General features: G+C 38.2%; 2 protein-coding genes and 1 long non-coding RNA gene across 8 annotated transcripts in view; 2 read left to right on the top strand and 1 right to left on the bottom strand.

The window, feature by feature from the left end:
- LOC112425049 (keratin associated protein 13-4) overlaps positions 1-16,649 on the bottom strand; it is a 179,750-nt gene that overhangs the window by 152,225 nt on the left and 10,876 nt on the right. For 2 of the 6 annotated variants that reach the window (XM_071095583.1, XM_071095582.1), the window contains exon 3: positions 11,077-11,952. The exons of the other annotated variants lie outside the window; for them this stretch is intronic. In XM_071095583.1, the coding sequence (XP_070951684.1) occupies positions 11,083-11,553 (471 nt within the window). In that variant the 5' untranslated portion in view covers positions 11,554-11,952 and the 3' untranslated portion in view covers positions 11,077-11,082. Of the gene's footprint in view, positions 1-11,076; positions 11,953-16,649 lie in introns of those variants that run through there. 6 annotated transcript variants of the gene reach the window in all.
- Positions 1,676-11,040, top strand: LOC139362987 (uncharacterized). Its single transcript, XR_011622783.1, has 3 exons — positions 1,676-1,770; positions 2,666-2,812; positions 10,954-11,040. It is a non-coding gene; the product is annotated as an uncharacterized lncRNA (long non-coding RNA).
- On the top strand, positions 15,852-16,438 carry LOC105472749 (keratin associated protein 13-3). Its single transcript, XM_011726275.2, has one exon. It carries the CDS (start codon positions 15,921-15,923, stop codon positions 16,425-16,427), a length of 507 nt encoding a protein of 168 aa, XP_011724577.2. The 5' UTR covers positions 15,852-15,920; the 3' UTR covers positions 16,428-16,438.

Below are 16,649 nucleotides of genomic sequence, written 5' to 3'. Positions count from 1 at the left end.
TTTAATTTATTTTTAATTTTAAAGAGTAAAATTGTCCATATTCTTTTTTAATTTAGAATACTTTTCATCTTTCATGTTTATTCCAGCTATTAATGTCTTCACATGATAAAATGAAGAGGACACATTTTTAAGACTACAAACAAACTAACCACCGTGGTCTTCTTTTTCTGCAGGGAGTTAGAAATGTCAATATTTTTATATAAATAATGACATTTGCAATGACTGTCAAATTGATTATATCACATAATTTTGGAAGAAAGAATACTTTTATAAAATATTTTCTGAAATATATGAGAATTCAGAGTGAGGATATCCAATAAAATGTTAGATTTTAGTGAGTTAGATTTGTTGAGGACTCCAGATCCCCTAGCCTTAGTGCCAGGTAAGAAATCAATTCTCCAAATGAAAGTGCTAACATATTTCAATATTCATTAGCAAGTAGGGCCAACCTGTTTTATATAATCAGCTATATAAATTCGATAAAGTCTCAACTTACTCTTACTTTTTGAGTTATTTGGTTGGCAGCACTTTCTTGAAAAAATAAAATTCAACACCAATGCAAATATTCTCTTATTATCGGATTAGGCTAAACATTCATGTAGTTGATAATCCTTGAATTAGCAGTTAAGCCCCAAATGTTTTATCATTTAAGTCAAGAACAACATTATTAAATGGATGACCTAGATATTTACCTACCGGGTAACCATGTGCCTTGGTTTATTTTTGTTATTGTTGTTGTTTCAGTATCTAATACCACTTGGTCACTGTCTCAGATTTTTAACTTTTTATTTATTTATAATCAGTAATATATTAACATAAATAATGATTAGGAAATTTCTATTTTACTTTTGTCATGGTTTCATGTAGTGAAGGAAAAGTAGCATGCACAGTGAGCAGAGTTTTTACTTTATTCAATTGTTAAATCTGAAAGAAGACAGAATGCTTAGAATTGTTCTTAAAATTTCTAAACAAAATAGAATTATCACTTTTTTTTTGGAGACAACATATAGTGCTATGGTTCAGGCTGGACTGCAGTGGCACAATCTCGGTTCACTGCAACCTCTGCCTCCCAGGCTCAAACATTCCTCCTACCTCAGCCTCCCAAGTAGCTAGGACTAGAAGCACACACCCCCACACCTAGCTAAAAATTATCGTTTTTCTTGCAAAGAGAACATGCAGACAGATCACTCGAGAAATAAATTACACTTACATACAAGTGATAGGTCAGCCTACTCATTCAAGTCTGGGTGGAGGTGGAGGGTCATTTGTTCTTCAAACCTAGCTGGTAGTGCAATGGCCCATTCCATAGCAGCAAGATGCAGCAATTCTCATCAAGAGTAAAATTTTCTATATTCTTTTTTAATTTAGAAGACTTTTCATCTTTCGTGTTTATTCCAGCTATTAATATAGCTGCCAACAGCAGGTGGAGTTAGTGGGAAATTTGAGAATTACTGGCTAGGTGCACGTGAAGTATGGGCGTGAAATTTGGACTGCCACAAAGCCACAGATAAAGGATAATCTTAATGCTCTTGCTACAGTGATTTGGCCATGTCTTGTATTGTTTAAATCTACAACTATTTTTTATTATTCAGTAATGTTTTTCTTCTTTAAATTTTGTAGATAGAAGAAAAGGAAAATAAGCCAAAAATAAAAGCTGATTTTTTAATGGAAAAAAAAAAGTTGGCTTCTGAATTTCTACCACTAAATCCAGTTGATGATGACTGCATGAATGTGTACAACACTTTAATGATATTTATTATTCAAATGAGAGTAGGTGATATCATTGACCACATGAAAAGTAAAAGACATAGTTTTACTGAAGAGTTACTGAAGATATATCAGTATCTACTTCAAAAGACAGAAAAATGTTTAAGAAGGCCAAGTCCTAAGATGATTATTTACTATTAACAGTTGCAAAAAGTGTGTCAATACATCACCCTTATACAGACATTTTCATTTAGGTCAAATAACTGTTTTAAGTCATTTTCACTCATGTTAAATTATACATTTTCTTGTGCATGTACAGAAAATAATTGAACCAATAGTTAATGATATGCCCCTCCAGTAGCAGGAAAAACAAATTACTAAGGATTAAATGAATTCAGTTTTATATTAGAACTGTCAAATGCTTCAAACAGAAAATAAATTAATTCTAAAAATGTTTTGATTTCTTCACCTAGCCCCCCCCAAAACAAACAAGTAAAGCTATAAAAAGTTCATAATGTTCGGTTTGATAAAGTTAATGTAAAGTTACTTTAAAAGTTAAATATTGAAGATATGATTATTTGTTGTATCCATAATGATAAAAAGTACACATTTTGTTAAGGACATCATGGTAAAGAAAGTAAGAGTCCTGTGGAGAAGACGCACAGTTTTAGTTGTGGTGAATACATAACTCACTTTATATCTGAGTCAGTTTCAATCTCTATCAATAAAAGTAGAAGATGTAATTTGAAAAATTTTAAAACACTTTGTATATATCCTAAATTGTACTGGCAATCAATACTTTTCCATACCTCATCAATCACCATGTTCACATTTTTCTGCTGTATTATATTTGAGCTCCTGTTTCATTTACTTTTAAGTAATAATTTGTATTGTTTTATATAGAAAAGCATATGAAAGGAATTTTCTTATGTTTATCAATATTTTTTACACATCGTAGGCTGCTTCTACACTCTATATTGCTACTTTACTCAAGAACATTGCCGGTGTGAGCCAAGGCCTAAAGTAAAGAAAATACAAAATATGATTCTCCAACTCCCAGCGCGAGCGACACAAAAGATCGGTGATTTCTGCATTTTCAACTGAGGTACTGGGTTCATCTCACTAGGGAGTGCCGGACAATCGGTGCTGGTCAGCTGCTGCAGCCTGACCAGCGAGAGCTGAAGCAGGGCGAGGCATCGCCTCACCTGGGAAGCGCAAGGGGGAAGGGAATCCCTTTTCCTAGCCAGGGGAACTGAGACACACAACACCTGGAAAATCGGGTATGTCCCACCCTAATACTGCGCTTTAAGCAAATGGGCACAACAGGAGAGTATATCCCACACCTGGCCGGGAGGGTCCCACGCCCATGGAGCCTCCCTCATTGTTAGCACAGCAGTCTGCGATATCGTGGCAAGGCAGCAGCGAGGCTGGGGGAGGTGCGCCTGCCATTGCTGAGGCTTAAGTAGGTAAACAAAGCCGCTGGGAAGCTCAAACTGCGTGGAGCTCACAGCAGCTCAAGGAAACCTGCCTGTCTCTGTAGACTCCACCTCTGGGGACAGGGCATAGCTAAACAACAACAAAAGCAGCAGAAACCTCTGCAGACGCAAACGACTCTGTCTGACACCTTTGAAGAGAGCAGTGGATCTCCCAACACGGAGGTTGAGATCTGAGAACGGACAGACTGCCTGCTCAAGTGGGTCCCTGACCCCTGAGTAGCCTAACTGGGACAGACATCCCCCACTAGGGGCAGTCTGACACCCCACACCTCACAGGGTGGAGTACACCCCTGAGAGGAAGCCTCCAAAGCAAGAATCAGACAGGTACACTCGCTGTTCAGAAATATTCTATCTTCTGTAGCCTCTGCTGCTGATACCCAGGCAAACAGGGTCTGGAGTGGACCTCAAGCAATCTCCAACAGACCTACAGCTGAGGGTGCTGACTGTTAGAAGGAAAACTCTCAAACAGGAAGGACACCTGCACCAAAACCCCATCAGTACGTCACCATCATCAAAGACCAGAGGCAGATAAAACCACAAAGATGGGGAAAAAGCAGGGCAGAAAAGCTGGAAATTCAAAAAATAAGAGCACATCTCCCCTGGCAAAGGAGCGCAGCTTATCGCCAGCAACGGATCAAAGCTGGACGGAGAATGACTTTGACGAGATGAGAGAAGAAGGTTTCAGTCCATCAAATTTCTCAGAGCTAAAGGAGGAATTACGTACCCAGCGCAAAGAAACTAAAAATCTTAAAAAAAAAAGTGGAAGAATTGATAGCTAGAGTAATTAATGCAGAGAAGGTCATAAACGAAATGAAAGAGATGAAAACCATGACACGAGAAATATGTGATAAATGCACAAGCTTCAGTAACCAACTCGATCAACTGGAAGAAAGAGTATCAGTGATTGAGGATCAAATGAATGAAATGAAGCGAGAAGAGAAACCAAAAGAAAAAAGAAGAAAAAGAAATGAACAAAGCCTGCAAGAAGTATGGGATTACGTTAAAAGACCAAATCTACGTCTGATTGGGTTGCCTGAAAGTGAGGGGGAAAATGGAACCAAGCTGGAAAACACTCTGCAGGATATCATCCAGGAGAACTTCCCCAACCTAGTAGGGCAGGCCAACATTCAAATCCAGGAAATACAGAGAACGCACAAAGATACTCCTCGAGAAGAGCAACTCCAAGACACATAATTGCCAGATTCACCAAAGTTGAAATGAAGGAAAAAATCTTAAGGGCAGTCAGAGAGAAAGGTCGGGTTACCCACAAAGGGAAGCCCATCAGACTAACAGCAGATCTCTCGGCAGAAACTCTACAAGCCAGAAGAGAGTGGGGGCCAATATTCAACATTCTTAAAGAAAAGAATTTTAAACCCAGAATTTCATATCCAGCCAAACTAAGTTTCATAAGTGAAGGAGAAATAAAATCCTTTACAGATAGGCAAATGATTAGAGATTTTGTCACCACTAGGCCTGCCTTACAAGAAACCCTGAAGGAAGCACTGAACATGGAAAGGAAAACCGGTACCAGCCATTGCAAAAACATGCCAAAATGTAAAGACCATCGAGGCTAGGAAGAAACTGCATCAACTAACGAGCAAAATAACCAGTTAATATCACAATGGCAGGATCAAGTTCACACATAACAATCTTAACCTTAAATGTAAATGGACTAAATGCTCCAATTAAAAGACACAGACTGGCAAACTGGATAAAGAGTCAAGACCCATCAGTCTGCTGTATTCAGGAGACCCATCTCACATGCAGAGACATACATAGGCTCAAAATAAAGGGATAGAGGAAGATTTACCAAGCAAATGGAGAACAAAAAAAAGCAGGGGTTGCAATACTAGTCTCTGATAAAACAGACTATAAACCATCAAAGATCAAAAGAGATAAAGAAGGCCATTACATAATGGTAAAAGGATCAATTCAACGGAAGAGATAACTATCCTAAATATATATGCACCCAATACAGGAGCACCCAGATTTATAAAGCAAGTCCTTAGAGACTTACAAAGAGACTTAGACTCCCATACAATAATAATGGGAGACTTCAACACTCCACTGTCAACATTAGACAGATCAACGAGACAGAAAGTTAACAAGGATATCCAGGAATTGAACTCATCTCTGCACCAAGCAGACCTAATAGACATCTATAGAACTCTCCACCCCAAATCAACAGAATATACATTCTTCTCAGCACCACATCACACTTATTCCAAAATTGACCACGTAATTGGAAGTAAAGCACTCCTCAGCAAATGTACAAGAACAGAAATTATAACAAACTGTCTCTCAGACCACAGTGCAATCAAACTAGAACTCAGGACTAAGAAACTCAATCAAAACTGCTCAACTACATGGAAGCTGAACAACTTGCTCCTGAATGACTACTGGGTACATAACGAAATGAAGGCAGAAATAAAGATGTTCTTTGAAACCAATGAGAACAAAGATACAACATACCAGAATCTCTGGGACGCATTTAAAGCAGTGTGTAGAGGGAAATTTATAGCACTAAATGCCCACAAGAGAAAGCAGGAAAGATCTAAAATTGACACTCTAACATCACAATTAAAAGAACTAGAGAAGCAAGAGCAAACACATTCGAAAGCTAGTAGAAGGCAAGAAATAACTAAGATCAGAGCAGAACTGAAGGAGATAGAGACGCAAAAATCCCTCCAAAAATCAATGAATCCAGGAGTTGGTTTTTTGAAAAGATCAACAAAATTGACAGACCGCTAGCAAGACTAATAAAGAAGAGAGAAGAATCAAATCAACGCAATAAAAAATGATAAAGGGGATATCACCACCGACCCCACAGAAATACAAACTACCATCAGAGAATAATATAAACACCTCTACGCAAACAAACTGGAAAATCTAGAAGAAATGGATAATTTCCTGGACACTTACACTCTTCCAAGACTAAACCAGGAAGAAGTTGAATCCCTGAATAGACCAATAGCAGGCTCTGAAATTGAGGCAATAATTAATAGCCTGCCAACCAAAAAAAGTCCAGGACCAGATGGATTCACAGCTGAATTCTACCAGAGGTACAAGGAGGAGCTGGTACCATTCCTTCTGAAACTATTCCAATCAATAAAAAAAGAGGGAATCCTCCCTAACTCATTTTATATGGCCAACATCATCCTGATACCAAAGCCTGGCAGAGACACAACAAAAAAAGAGAATTTTAGACCAATATCCCTGATGAACATCGATGCAAAAATCCTCGATAAAATACTGGCACACCGGATTCAGCAGCACATCAAAAAGCTTATCCACCATGATCAAGTGGGCTTCATCCCTGGGATGCAAGGCTGGTTCAACATTCGCAAATAAATAAACATAATCCAGCATTTAAACAGAACCAAAGACAAGAACCACATGATTATCTCAATAGAAAAAGAAAAGGCATTTGACAAAATTCAACAGCCTTTCATACTAAAAACGCTCAATAAATTCGGTATTGATGGAACGTACCTCAAAATAATAAGAGCTATTTATGACAAACCCACAGCCAATATCATACTGAATGGGCAAAAACTGGAAAAATTCCCTTTGAAAACTGGCACAAGACAGGGATGCCCTCTCTCACCACTCCTATTCAACATAGTGTTGGAAGTTCTGGCTACGGCAATCAGGCAAGAGAAAGAAATCAAGGGTATTCAGTTAGGAAAAGAAGAAGTCCAATTGTCCCTCTTTGCAGATGACATGATTGTATATTTAGAAAATCCCATTGTCTCAGCCCAAAATCTCCTTAAGCTGATAAGCAACTTCAGCAAAGTCTCAGGATACAAAATTAATGTGCAAAAATCACAAGCATTCTTATACACCAGTAACAGACAAACAGAGAGCCAAATCATGAATGAACTTCCATTCACAATTGCTTCAAAGAGAATAAAATACCTAGGAATCCAACTTACAAGGGATGTAAAGGACCTCTTCAAGGAGAACTACAAACCACTGCTTAGTGAAATAAAAGAGGACACAAGCAAATGGAAGAACATACCATGCTCATGGATAGGAAGAATCAATATGATGAAAATGGCCATACTGCCCAAGGTTATTTATAGATTCAATGCCATCCCCATCAAGCTACCAATGAGTTTCTTCACAGAATTGGAAAAAAACTACTTTAAAGTTCATATGGAACCAAAACAGGGCCCGCATCTCCAAGACAATCCTAAGTCAAAAGAACAAAGCTGGAGGCATCACGCTACCTGACTTCAAACTATACTACAAGGCTACAGTAACCAAAACAGCATGGTACTGGTACCAAAACAGAGATATAGACCAATGGAACAGAACAGAGTCCTCAGAAATAATACCACACATCTACAGCCATCTGATCTTTGACAAACCTGAGAGAAACAAGAAATGGGGAAAGGATTCCCTATTTAATAAATGGTGCTGGGAAAATTGGCTAGCCATAAGTAGAAAGCTGAAACTGGATCCTTTCCTTACTCCTTATACAAAAATTAATTCAAGATGGATTAGAGACTTAAATGTTAGACCTAATACCATAAAAACCCTAGAAGAAAACCTAGGTATACCATTCAGGACATAGGCATGGGCAAAGACTTCATGTCTAAAACACCAAAAGCAACGGCAACAAAAGCCAAAATTGACAAATGGGATCTCATTAAACTAAAGAGCTTCTGCACAGCAAAAGAAACTACCATCAGAGTGGACAGGCAACCTACAGAATGGGAGAAAATTTTTGCAATCTACTCATCTGACAAAGGGCTAATATCCAGAACCTATAAAGAACTCAAACAAATTTACAAGAAAAAAAACAAACAACCCCATCAAAAAGTGGGCAGAGGATATGAACAGACATTTCTCAAAAGAAGACATTCATACACCCAACAGACACATGAAAAAATGCTCATCATCACTGGCCATCAGAGAAATGCAAATCAAAACCACAATGAGATACCATCTCACACCAGTTAGAATGGCAATCATTAAAAAGTCAGGAAACAACAGATGCTGGAGAGGATGTGGAGAAATAGGAACACTTTTACACTGTTGGTGGGATTGTAAATTAGTTCAACCATTATGGAAAACAGTATGGTGATTCCTCAAGGATCTAGAACTAGATGTACCATATGACCCAGCCATCCCATTACTGGGTATATACCCAAAGGATTATAAATCATGCTGCTATAAAGACACATGCACACGTATGTTTATTCTATTCACAATAGCAAAGACTTGGAATCAACCCAAATGTCCATCAGTGACAGACTGGATTAAGAAAATGTGGCACATATACACCATGGAATACTATGCCGCAATCAAAAAGGATGAGTTTGTGTCCTTTGTAGGGACATGGATGCAGCTGGAAACCATCATTCTTAGCAAACTATCACAAGAACAGAAAACCAAACACCGCATGTTCTCACTCATAGGTGGGAACTGAACAATGAGATCACTTGGACTCGGGAAGGGGAACATCATACACTGGGGCCTATCACGGGGAGGGGGGAGGGGGAGCGATTGCATTGGGAGTTCTACCTGATGTAAAGGACGAGTTGACGGGTGCTGACTAGTTGATGGGTGCAGCACACCAACATGGGACAAGTATACATATGTAACAAACCTGCATGTTATGCACATGTACCCTAGAAATTAAAGTGTAATAATAATAATAATAATAATAAAAGAACATTGCCATAAATTCACTCTGATTGGTTTTATTCTCCTTCAGTCCAACCTCACCAAAATGGGACTCTGATTTACATTATTAGTGAGATGTCACAAGAGTCTGCAATTTCACCATTCTTGTTCATAATGTTTGGTATTATTGAAGGCAGCACTTTATATCTATCATCTTGGATCCTAAATCTGAAAAAACTAAGTTATACTCACTATAATAATTAAAATGTTAAGATATGTCATAGCACTCAGAATTCCTAACATTTTCTTCCTGAGGTGCCATCGAATATTTTTCTATTACTCTAGTATTTGTTATAATAGTTAAAATGTTATTTAAATAAATTAGTTCACCTTCTTTGGAGCTCTTCTCCTAAACTCTAAATTTATTTGTATTTTCATTCTTTATTACTGACACTACTCATGAGGCTAAACAAATAAATCCAATAGTGGATTATATCTATTTAGATGAATAGTAATTTTGTAGTATTTCTGCAGTACTAGAAATACTAAGTATTCCTTGGTTAAACTAGGAGTTGTATTTTTTTAATAAAAAGAAAAGAAAAAACAGAAAAGAATAACAAAACAAGATTCATTCAAGAGATCATATTCTACCAGATCTTTGTTCTATAAGCCTTGGCCAGTTTTAAACCCTTTTAGAGTCTCCATTCCCCCATGCGTGTAAAGGTCTATAGTATATAATATTTGTCTTTTCATAGGGATAGTTATTAAATGAAAATCTGTTACCTGATACGTCTTTCGCTTTCTTGTGTGGTATACACTCACCTATGACCACAGGCATAGCAATGCAAACCATTTTATGTTGGCTTCAACCACCCAACCACCTTTATGTAGACAACATCTGCCCTCAATCATATGCAACACCACTTTTACTGTACCCGGGCTTCTCCCAGGTCACAACTAGGAAAACAGAAGGAGTCCACTGTGATTCTTCCCTTGCATAATTATAAGGTTCCTGAAAATTACACATCTTGGATGTTGTTCAGCCAATGGGAGAAAGAAGTGGATGGATAAATGTTTTTCCACGTTGATCTGATCCTGTGGTGGACAATTCCAAGTCATTCTACATGCTCCTAAAAGGTCCTTACAAGATTGAGCCAAGTTGCTCTTCATAAAGTAAACTCAAAAATGCACCCTTTCTTTAGATTTTCCTCTTTGATTCTTTCATCTTCCATAGTGTCTCCTACTTGCTTCCTGGGATCTTGTGCTACATAAACTGTTTGAACCCAAATCTTTGACATTAGCTCTGTTCTGGGGAGAGGAGGATCCACGTAAGACTAATGGATATAAATGCGTGTTCAACATGGCTTAGGTGTGTTGCCGTTAGCTTGATTGGGGTTGAGCCTTGAGGACGCATCAGTAGGTTACCCAAGCCTCCTGGACCCAGTCATTCCCACTTAAGATCACTGGTGAACGATCCTTACTCTCCTTACCAGTGGGAGGTAGGAACCTTGGCACTTATGCCTGCTAACAAAGAGCAAAGTGTCTGTCCTAGCAGTTGTTTAAGCTTCACTTTTCTCTTGGTTGAAAATCCACATTCAGATACTAGACTTTAAGTAACCTTTAGTATAAGCATACAGTTTACCTTATAAATTACATCCTAGTCTTGTTGTCTACATTTCTAGTTTATTCATCAAATCTGCTTTCCTATATCAGCAGAAATGCATGTCCTTCATTCTTAGACAACTCTCACTGCTGTTGAGACAAGTCTGCAGATGCAAACTATGGTTTTCCAGAAATGATTACTCTTAATAGACAACATACCTAATTTCAAGAGAAATGATCTCAAATCTGTCACATTATATGTGCCCCAAATCCAGTTACACAGTCATATTGATTTTTACTTAAATCTCCAAAATTCTTGAATGCAAAAATGTAAGCAAAATAGTAATAATAAAATAATAACAATGTGAACAATATATTTGGGTGCCAGATTACGTAAATTTATTAGATTAAAATTTCCATTTTCAACAGTTTTTGGATGAAAATCAGATAGCATATATTCGATCAATGGTAAAGATATTAGAACTTAATATTAGGTTACTTATTAATTTCACAGTCTGCCAGAAGTTGGTGATGCAAGAAGCTGGTGGAAGAAGAATAAAAGGATATTGGGAACTGGCAAGAATGAAAACATGGCTGCATTCAGTAGAGACTTTGATCCCAATACTCAAAAGGATCTAGAAATTTAGCAGGTGAATTGATAGAAGCGAGATCCACAGATTGGTCTATAACAAGAAGACTGCCAGGCTCTAGAAGCTAAGTAGTTTGGGTAGCAGAATCTGGATCCATAACTCAGGGAAGGAAAACCACAACCTCCATATTTCAGGAATCTGAAGCCACTGGATCCACTTCCCAGCGAGTAGCAGCTCCTAGATCCATAGCCCTGGGAGTGACAGCTGCTGGACCCAAAGCCTAGAGATCTGCTGCAAGTCGTCTGGCAGGGACTGCAGAGCATGGAGGTCCTGCGGCGGTAGCAGGATTTCCGGCAGCTGGTGGGCTCCCAGCAGGTCTTCTGACAGTTCCTGTAGAGAGAGGAGCCCAGCTGGCAGATGCTGGGAGAGCAGAGTGCAGTGCTGTAGGGGTTGCAGCCTGGGTAGTGCAGGTAGCCCCCAAAGGAGCGGGAGCAGAAGTTTCCAGAGCAGCAGTTGTAGGACATGCTGATGAGATGTGAGTTCAGTTGAGTGTACCCGGGAAGATTCTGAGTTTTAATGTTGCATCCTGGACAAGGGCATTTATATCCTCTCAGCAATAGGTGTGGTGCCCAACAGAGTCATCCTTTACATATTTGTGGTCCCTCATTTACATATATGTAACTCCATAATCTTGTCTGTAATTGCATTTGAATACTTTTCCATGTATTGTATTTATGGGTGCTATAATTTTGGTGTTACAGCACAAAGCCAATGAACTGCACTTATGTCAGAAATGCTATGACTGTTTTACGTTAATGTCTAGTTCATCATGACAAGGAAAGCTCTTCCTGTTTCTTTGGCACATGCTACCTGCCTCTTTTCCTGTGTACTCACATCTGGCTTTGCTAGTGGATGTTTTCCTCCTAAGAGTGGGGAAAGAGATAACATTAGTTTTTTTCTGGTGCGATGGATTAGTTTCTACCTGGATGAGAACATTTGTGAAAATGATCTGTCTTGTCACCATTCATTGCTATACTCCAAAATTACTTTGTGGTTATTTTTTAGGGCAGTAAGAGAAAATTAATACATTAAGTACTACAGTTATAAAGTGTGTCTCATATCCAGTGAAGAAAGATCAAGAACAGGCAAACCAAAGAGATAGAAAGAAATGGCCAGAAACTGAAAGAAACCTTGCCATGTATTTAAAGACAAGATAACAAAAAGAAGTTTGACTGACACACAGTTACAGAGAAGATCAATTTGAGGTCCATCTCTATTCTGCCAAACAGCTAAATGCTTATCTGCTGAAGGGAGGAAACAAGTGAAAGAGAAACAAAAAGTTAATTCAGGAATTTCAGAATTTTTTCCCTATTGCATTCAAGCTGGTATGTGTCTTGTCTCAATGTCTTCATGAGCAAAAATTTTCAAAATTAGCAAATCTTATGAACTTTGATATATTTATCAGCTACTTTTATAATTATCCAGGGCTTCTACTTTCTTAGAATGTCTCTACCTTTCCATACTACTGGTTTTCAATGACTTTTTGCCACTTGTAGAACCAGGTACCATCCTACATTTTCCTATGAAAATGGGAAGTTTCTTTGTTCCCTAGTCCTCTTTTCCTCAGCATGGTAGATGAATGTTCCTCTCTTATTTTCTGTCTCTCTCTTCCTCTGACTCTCTTTCCCTCTATTTTTCTTTTTTTTCTTCTGTGCTTAAGTTTGATTTTATCTTTTGTTCTTTTCTTTTTTCACTTGTCATATTTTATGTTTTGTTCATTTGTTTGTTTGCCTCTGCTGAATTATAGATTCCATATTGAAAAATAAAAATTGGACAGCTTTGTCATATTCTTTGAGGATAGCCACTCTGTAAGTTTATTCACAAAATATTCTATGTTGAAATACAAGTAGTTAAATTATATTCAGGACCAAAGAAAGTGTACTGTCATGGTTTTATTTTATAATAAAATATAATAAACTTACAACAATAATGTTAGAAATTTTCTCGATTAAAATGTGTGGCGATATTGAAAAGTAACTTAATATAGGCCTTCCAGAAGGAAGAAGAATGAAGAAAGAAGCAAATACGGCCAATTCAAGTATCTATTCCGTGAGTTACTTTCTATTTTTCTATAGCAGTTGATTTCTCCTTACATTGTGCCTTAGAAAGTAGGTTTGGAAACTATTCCTTCCCCTTTCTTTTGTTTCAAACGTAACTCTTTAAAATAATCTTGAATACCAAACTTACGAGTTAAATGGGGAGCATGAATTTATTCAGGCGAAACTGAGGGATTTAGTGAATTTGTCTTCAGTTAATCCAGGTTCCTTATTCAAAAATCCTTTTCTGAACCAGTTATTGTGAAAAGAGGTGTTCTTCCCTTCTCTCTGCCTCTAAATCTCTAAAACTTTGTTCACATTAATTTCATAAAAGTTTAAGAAGAACTTGTAAATGCCACGACTTTGGACTCACTTAATCTTGGAGATCGTATTATTTGTTTTGTCTAATATGGAGCCTCATCATTGTTGTTTCTTTTTTTAACTGAATTATTTATCAACAATTAAAAATTGAGATCTTTCACATAAAATATATGGCTCAGGGATATACATCAAAAGCCTTCTGATCTTTTGACAGATGATTCTTTTCACTGGGCTATGAATAATGGCTTTGGATATTTGAGATATGTTTTCAACAGAGTCTCATCCATAGTTGAAAATTACAACTTTTGGCACCTACCTGCTTCTCTTTTCTAAAATACCAGTCAACTTGTCTCTAACATGCTGGAAAATCTTGTTTTCACTAACCGTCCAGGTTACAACCTCAATAAGCAAAAGCCAATACTTCTACATAAAGATTGAAAATAGAAAAAAAGAGTATGAGTCATATGTAATATAGATAAAAAGTGTACCTTGCTTATCATAGGTATCTAAGCAAAAGAAAGAGGAGAGAATGGGGCAGAAACAATATTTGAAGAGAGTACAGTTGGGAATTTACCAATCTTGATAAAAGGCATCAACTCACATGTGAAATAATAGGAGAATGGTGTAGATCTAGTCTAACTAAGGTGGAGATGGCTGAAAAAATGGGTTTTAGCGGACATTACCTGGAGAGTGTCTGAATATAAGCTCCAAAACTAAACTCAAAAGGTTTTTTTATTGTTTCTTTAAATCATTGAACAACTGAAATAATTTTTTTGTTGTTTACCCTGATTGGCATACTCGAGATAAAATGTTCAGTTTAAATTTTTTACTATCCATCAAAAAATTGGTTTACTTTTTGTATTAGTCTATTTTCATACTGCTATAAACTACTACTTCTTTATAAATTAGCAGGTAATTTATAAAGAGGTTTAATTGATTCACAATTCTGCAGGCTGTACAGGACGCATGGCTGGGCAGGCCTCAGGAAACTTACAATCGTGGTGGAAAATGAAGGGGAAGCAGGCAGTCCTACGAGGCTGGAGCAGAAGGAAGAGAGTGAAGGGGGAAGTGCTACACATTTTTAAACAACCAGATCTCATGAGAACTCACTCACCAGCATGAGAACAGCAAAGGGGAAGTCCACACCCATGATCCAATCACCTCCCACCAGGCCTTCCCCAATATTGCGGATTACGATTTGACCTGAGATTTGGGCAGGGACACAAATCCAAACAGTATCACTTTTTAAAAAGTATAAACAAGATTCAATATTTACAGACATTCTGCATTTTTTCTCTTTCCAGAGTCTCCCCTGGGAGAGGTTGGGAGAGTTTTAAGATTTGGACATAGCTCTGGCCCAAGTGAAGGAGAAAGAAAAAGAGAAAGAAGTGCTTGAGACCTATGCAGGGGACAGTAGCTCTTTAAGGTCATTGAGGAAACCCTGAGTCAAAGCTGGCTGTCAAGTATCTTCCAGGAATCCCTATATCTCCACTGTGCTCAGTCTTTGCCTGGGAGCAGCCCAGAGAAAGCAAGCCTTCCCAAAAAGTGCAGTGTTAACTTTTAGAACACAGCAGGTAGGGTCATTGGTTATTTAAGCCTCCTGTAATTTAAGATCCGAGATGTGAATTCTCCAGGCTGCCACACATGTGAATGAGAATCTGTTAGGACCATGGAACTCATATTAGATGCATTGAATCTGAAATTCATTTATTTTTTCCCTCACATTTCAATGATGTTTATCTGCCACTTTGATTCTCTTCATAAGGCCCCGAATTGGTTTTCATTTGTGATTGTCTCAGTTCCATCCTTTGCTGTCACCACATCTCCAAATAATTGTCCAGGTTTCCTTCTGGTCATAGGCATCAATGTTATTCAATTTGTCTTGACTTATACTTTTTCTTCTACATTGGATGTGAGACACAGTGGGTAGTAGTACGCAATAGATGAAGGAAACTTTTGTAGAATGAGAAAGGATGGTGATAAGTAGGTTTAGTTTTTAGCAGGTTTCTCATTAAGGCCAAAGTTGTATCTCTAATCCATTGACAAAAAAAGACACGTAACTTTATCTCATTTCTCACTGTTTAGGGAAAACGATTGGCCCATAACAGCCAATAACAAGACACATGAAAATTATGCTAGGAGGAAAAGGAGGTGCCTTCCTAGACATAATAAAATAAGCATTAATACAAAACAGTCATAGCATTTCTGACGTAAGTGCAGTTCATTGACTTTGTGTTATAACACCAAAATTATAGCACCCATAAATACAACATGTGGAAAACTATTCAGATGCAATTACAGACAAGATTGCTCAGTTACACATATGTAAATGAGGGAGCACAAAAATGTGAAGGATGACTCTGTTGGGCACCACACCTATTGCTGAGAGAATATAAATGGCACTGTCCAGGATGCAACATTAAAACTCAGAGTCTTCCCAGGGACACTCAGCTGAACTCACATCTCCCGTCAACATGTCCTACAACTGCTGCTCTGGAAGCTTCCCCGCCTGCTCCTGTGGGGGCTACCTGCGCTACCCAGGATCTTCCTGTGGCTCTTCCTACCCCAGCAACCTGGTCTACAGCACTGATCTCTGTTCTCCCAGCACCTGCCAGCTGGGTTCCTCTCTCTATAGGGGCTGTCAGGAGACCTGCTGGAGGCCCAACAGCTGTCAGACATCCTGTGTGGAGTTCAGCCCCTGCCAGACCTCCTGCTACTACCCCAAGACCCACATGCTCTGCAATTCCTGCCCGACTATGCACGTTGGATCTCGGAGTTTTGGATCCAATAGCTGCTGCTCCCCGAGCTGTGGATCCAGGAGCTGCTCCTCATTGGGTTGTGGATCCAATGGCTTCAGATATCTGAATTATAGAATCCATGTCTTCCCTTCCCAGAGTTATAGATCCAGATTCTGCTACCCATTTAGGAGGTGGTTCCATTCATCTTGTTATCAGCCATTCTGTAGATCTGGTTTCTACTGACTAATGTGACTGCTCAAACCCATTTGAGAAATGCGTATCTTTAGTATAAAGTCATCTATTAATTTCCTCTTTTGAGAAGTATTCTAATATTATTGATCACCAGGTCTACTTTACTTTCCAGTCTTCAAAAACTGGCTTGTATGTTAGTTCTGTCAAACTGCAGTTTGGATCAATGACTGATCTATAACTGGATCAATCTGGATCTATAACTCTGGGAAGGAA

The sequence above is a fragment of the Macaca nemestrina genome, chromosome 4 (assembly GCF_043159975.1).
Source record: "Macaca nemestrina isolate mMacNem1 chromosome 4, mMacNem.hap1, whole genome shotgun sequence".
NCBI lineage: Eukaryota > Metazoa > Chordata > Mammalia > Primates > Cercopithecidae > Macaca > Macaca nemestrina.
Note: the sequence above shows the minus strand (reverse complement) of the source record. Positions and strands in the feature narration are given on the sequence as shown.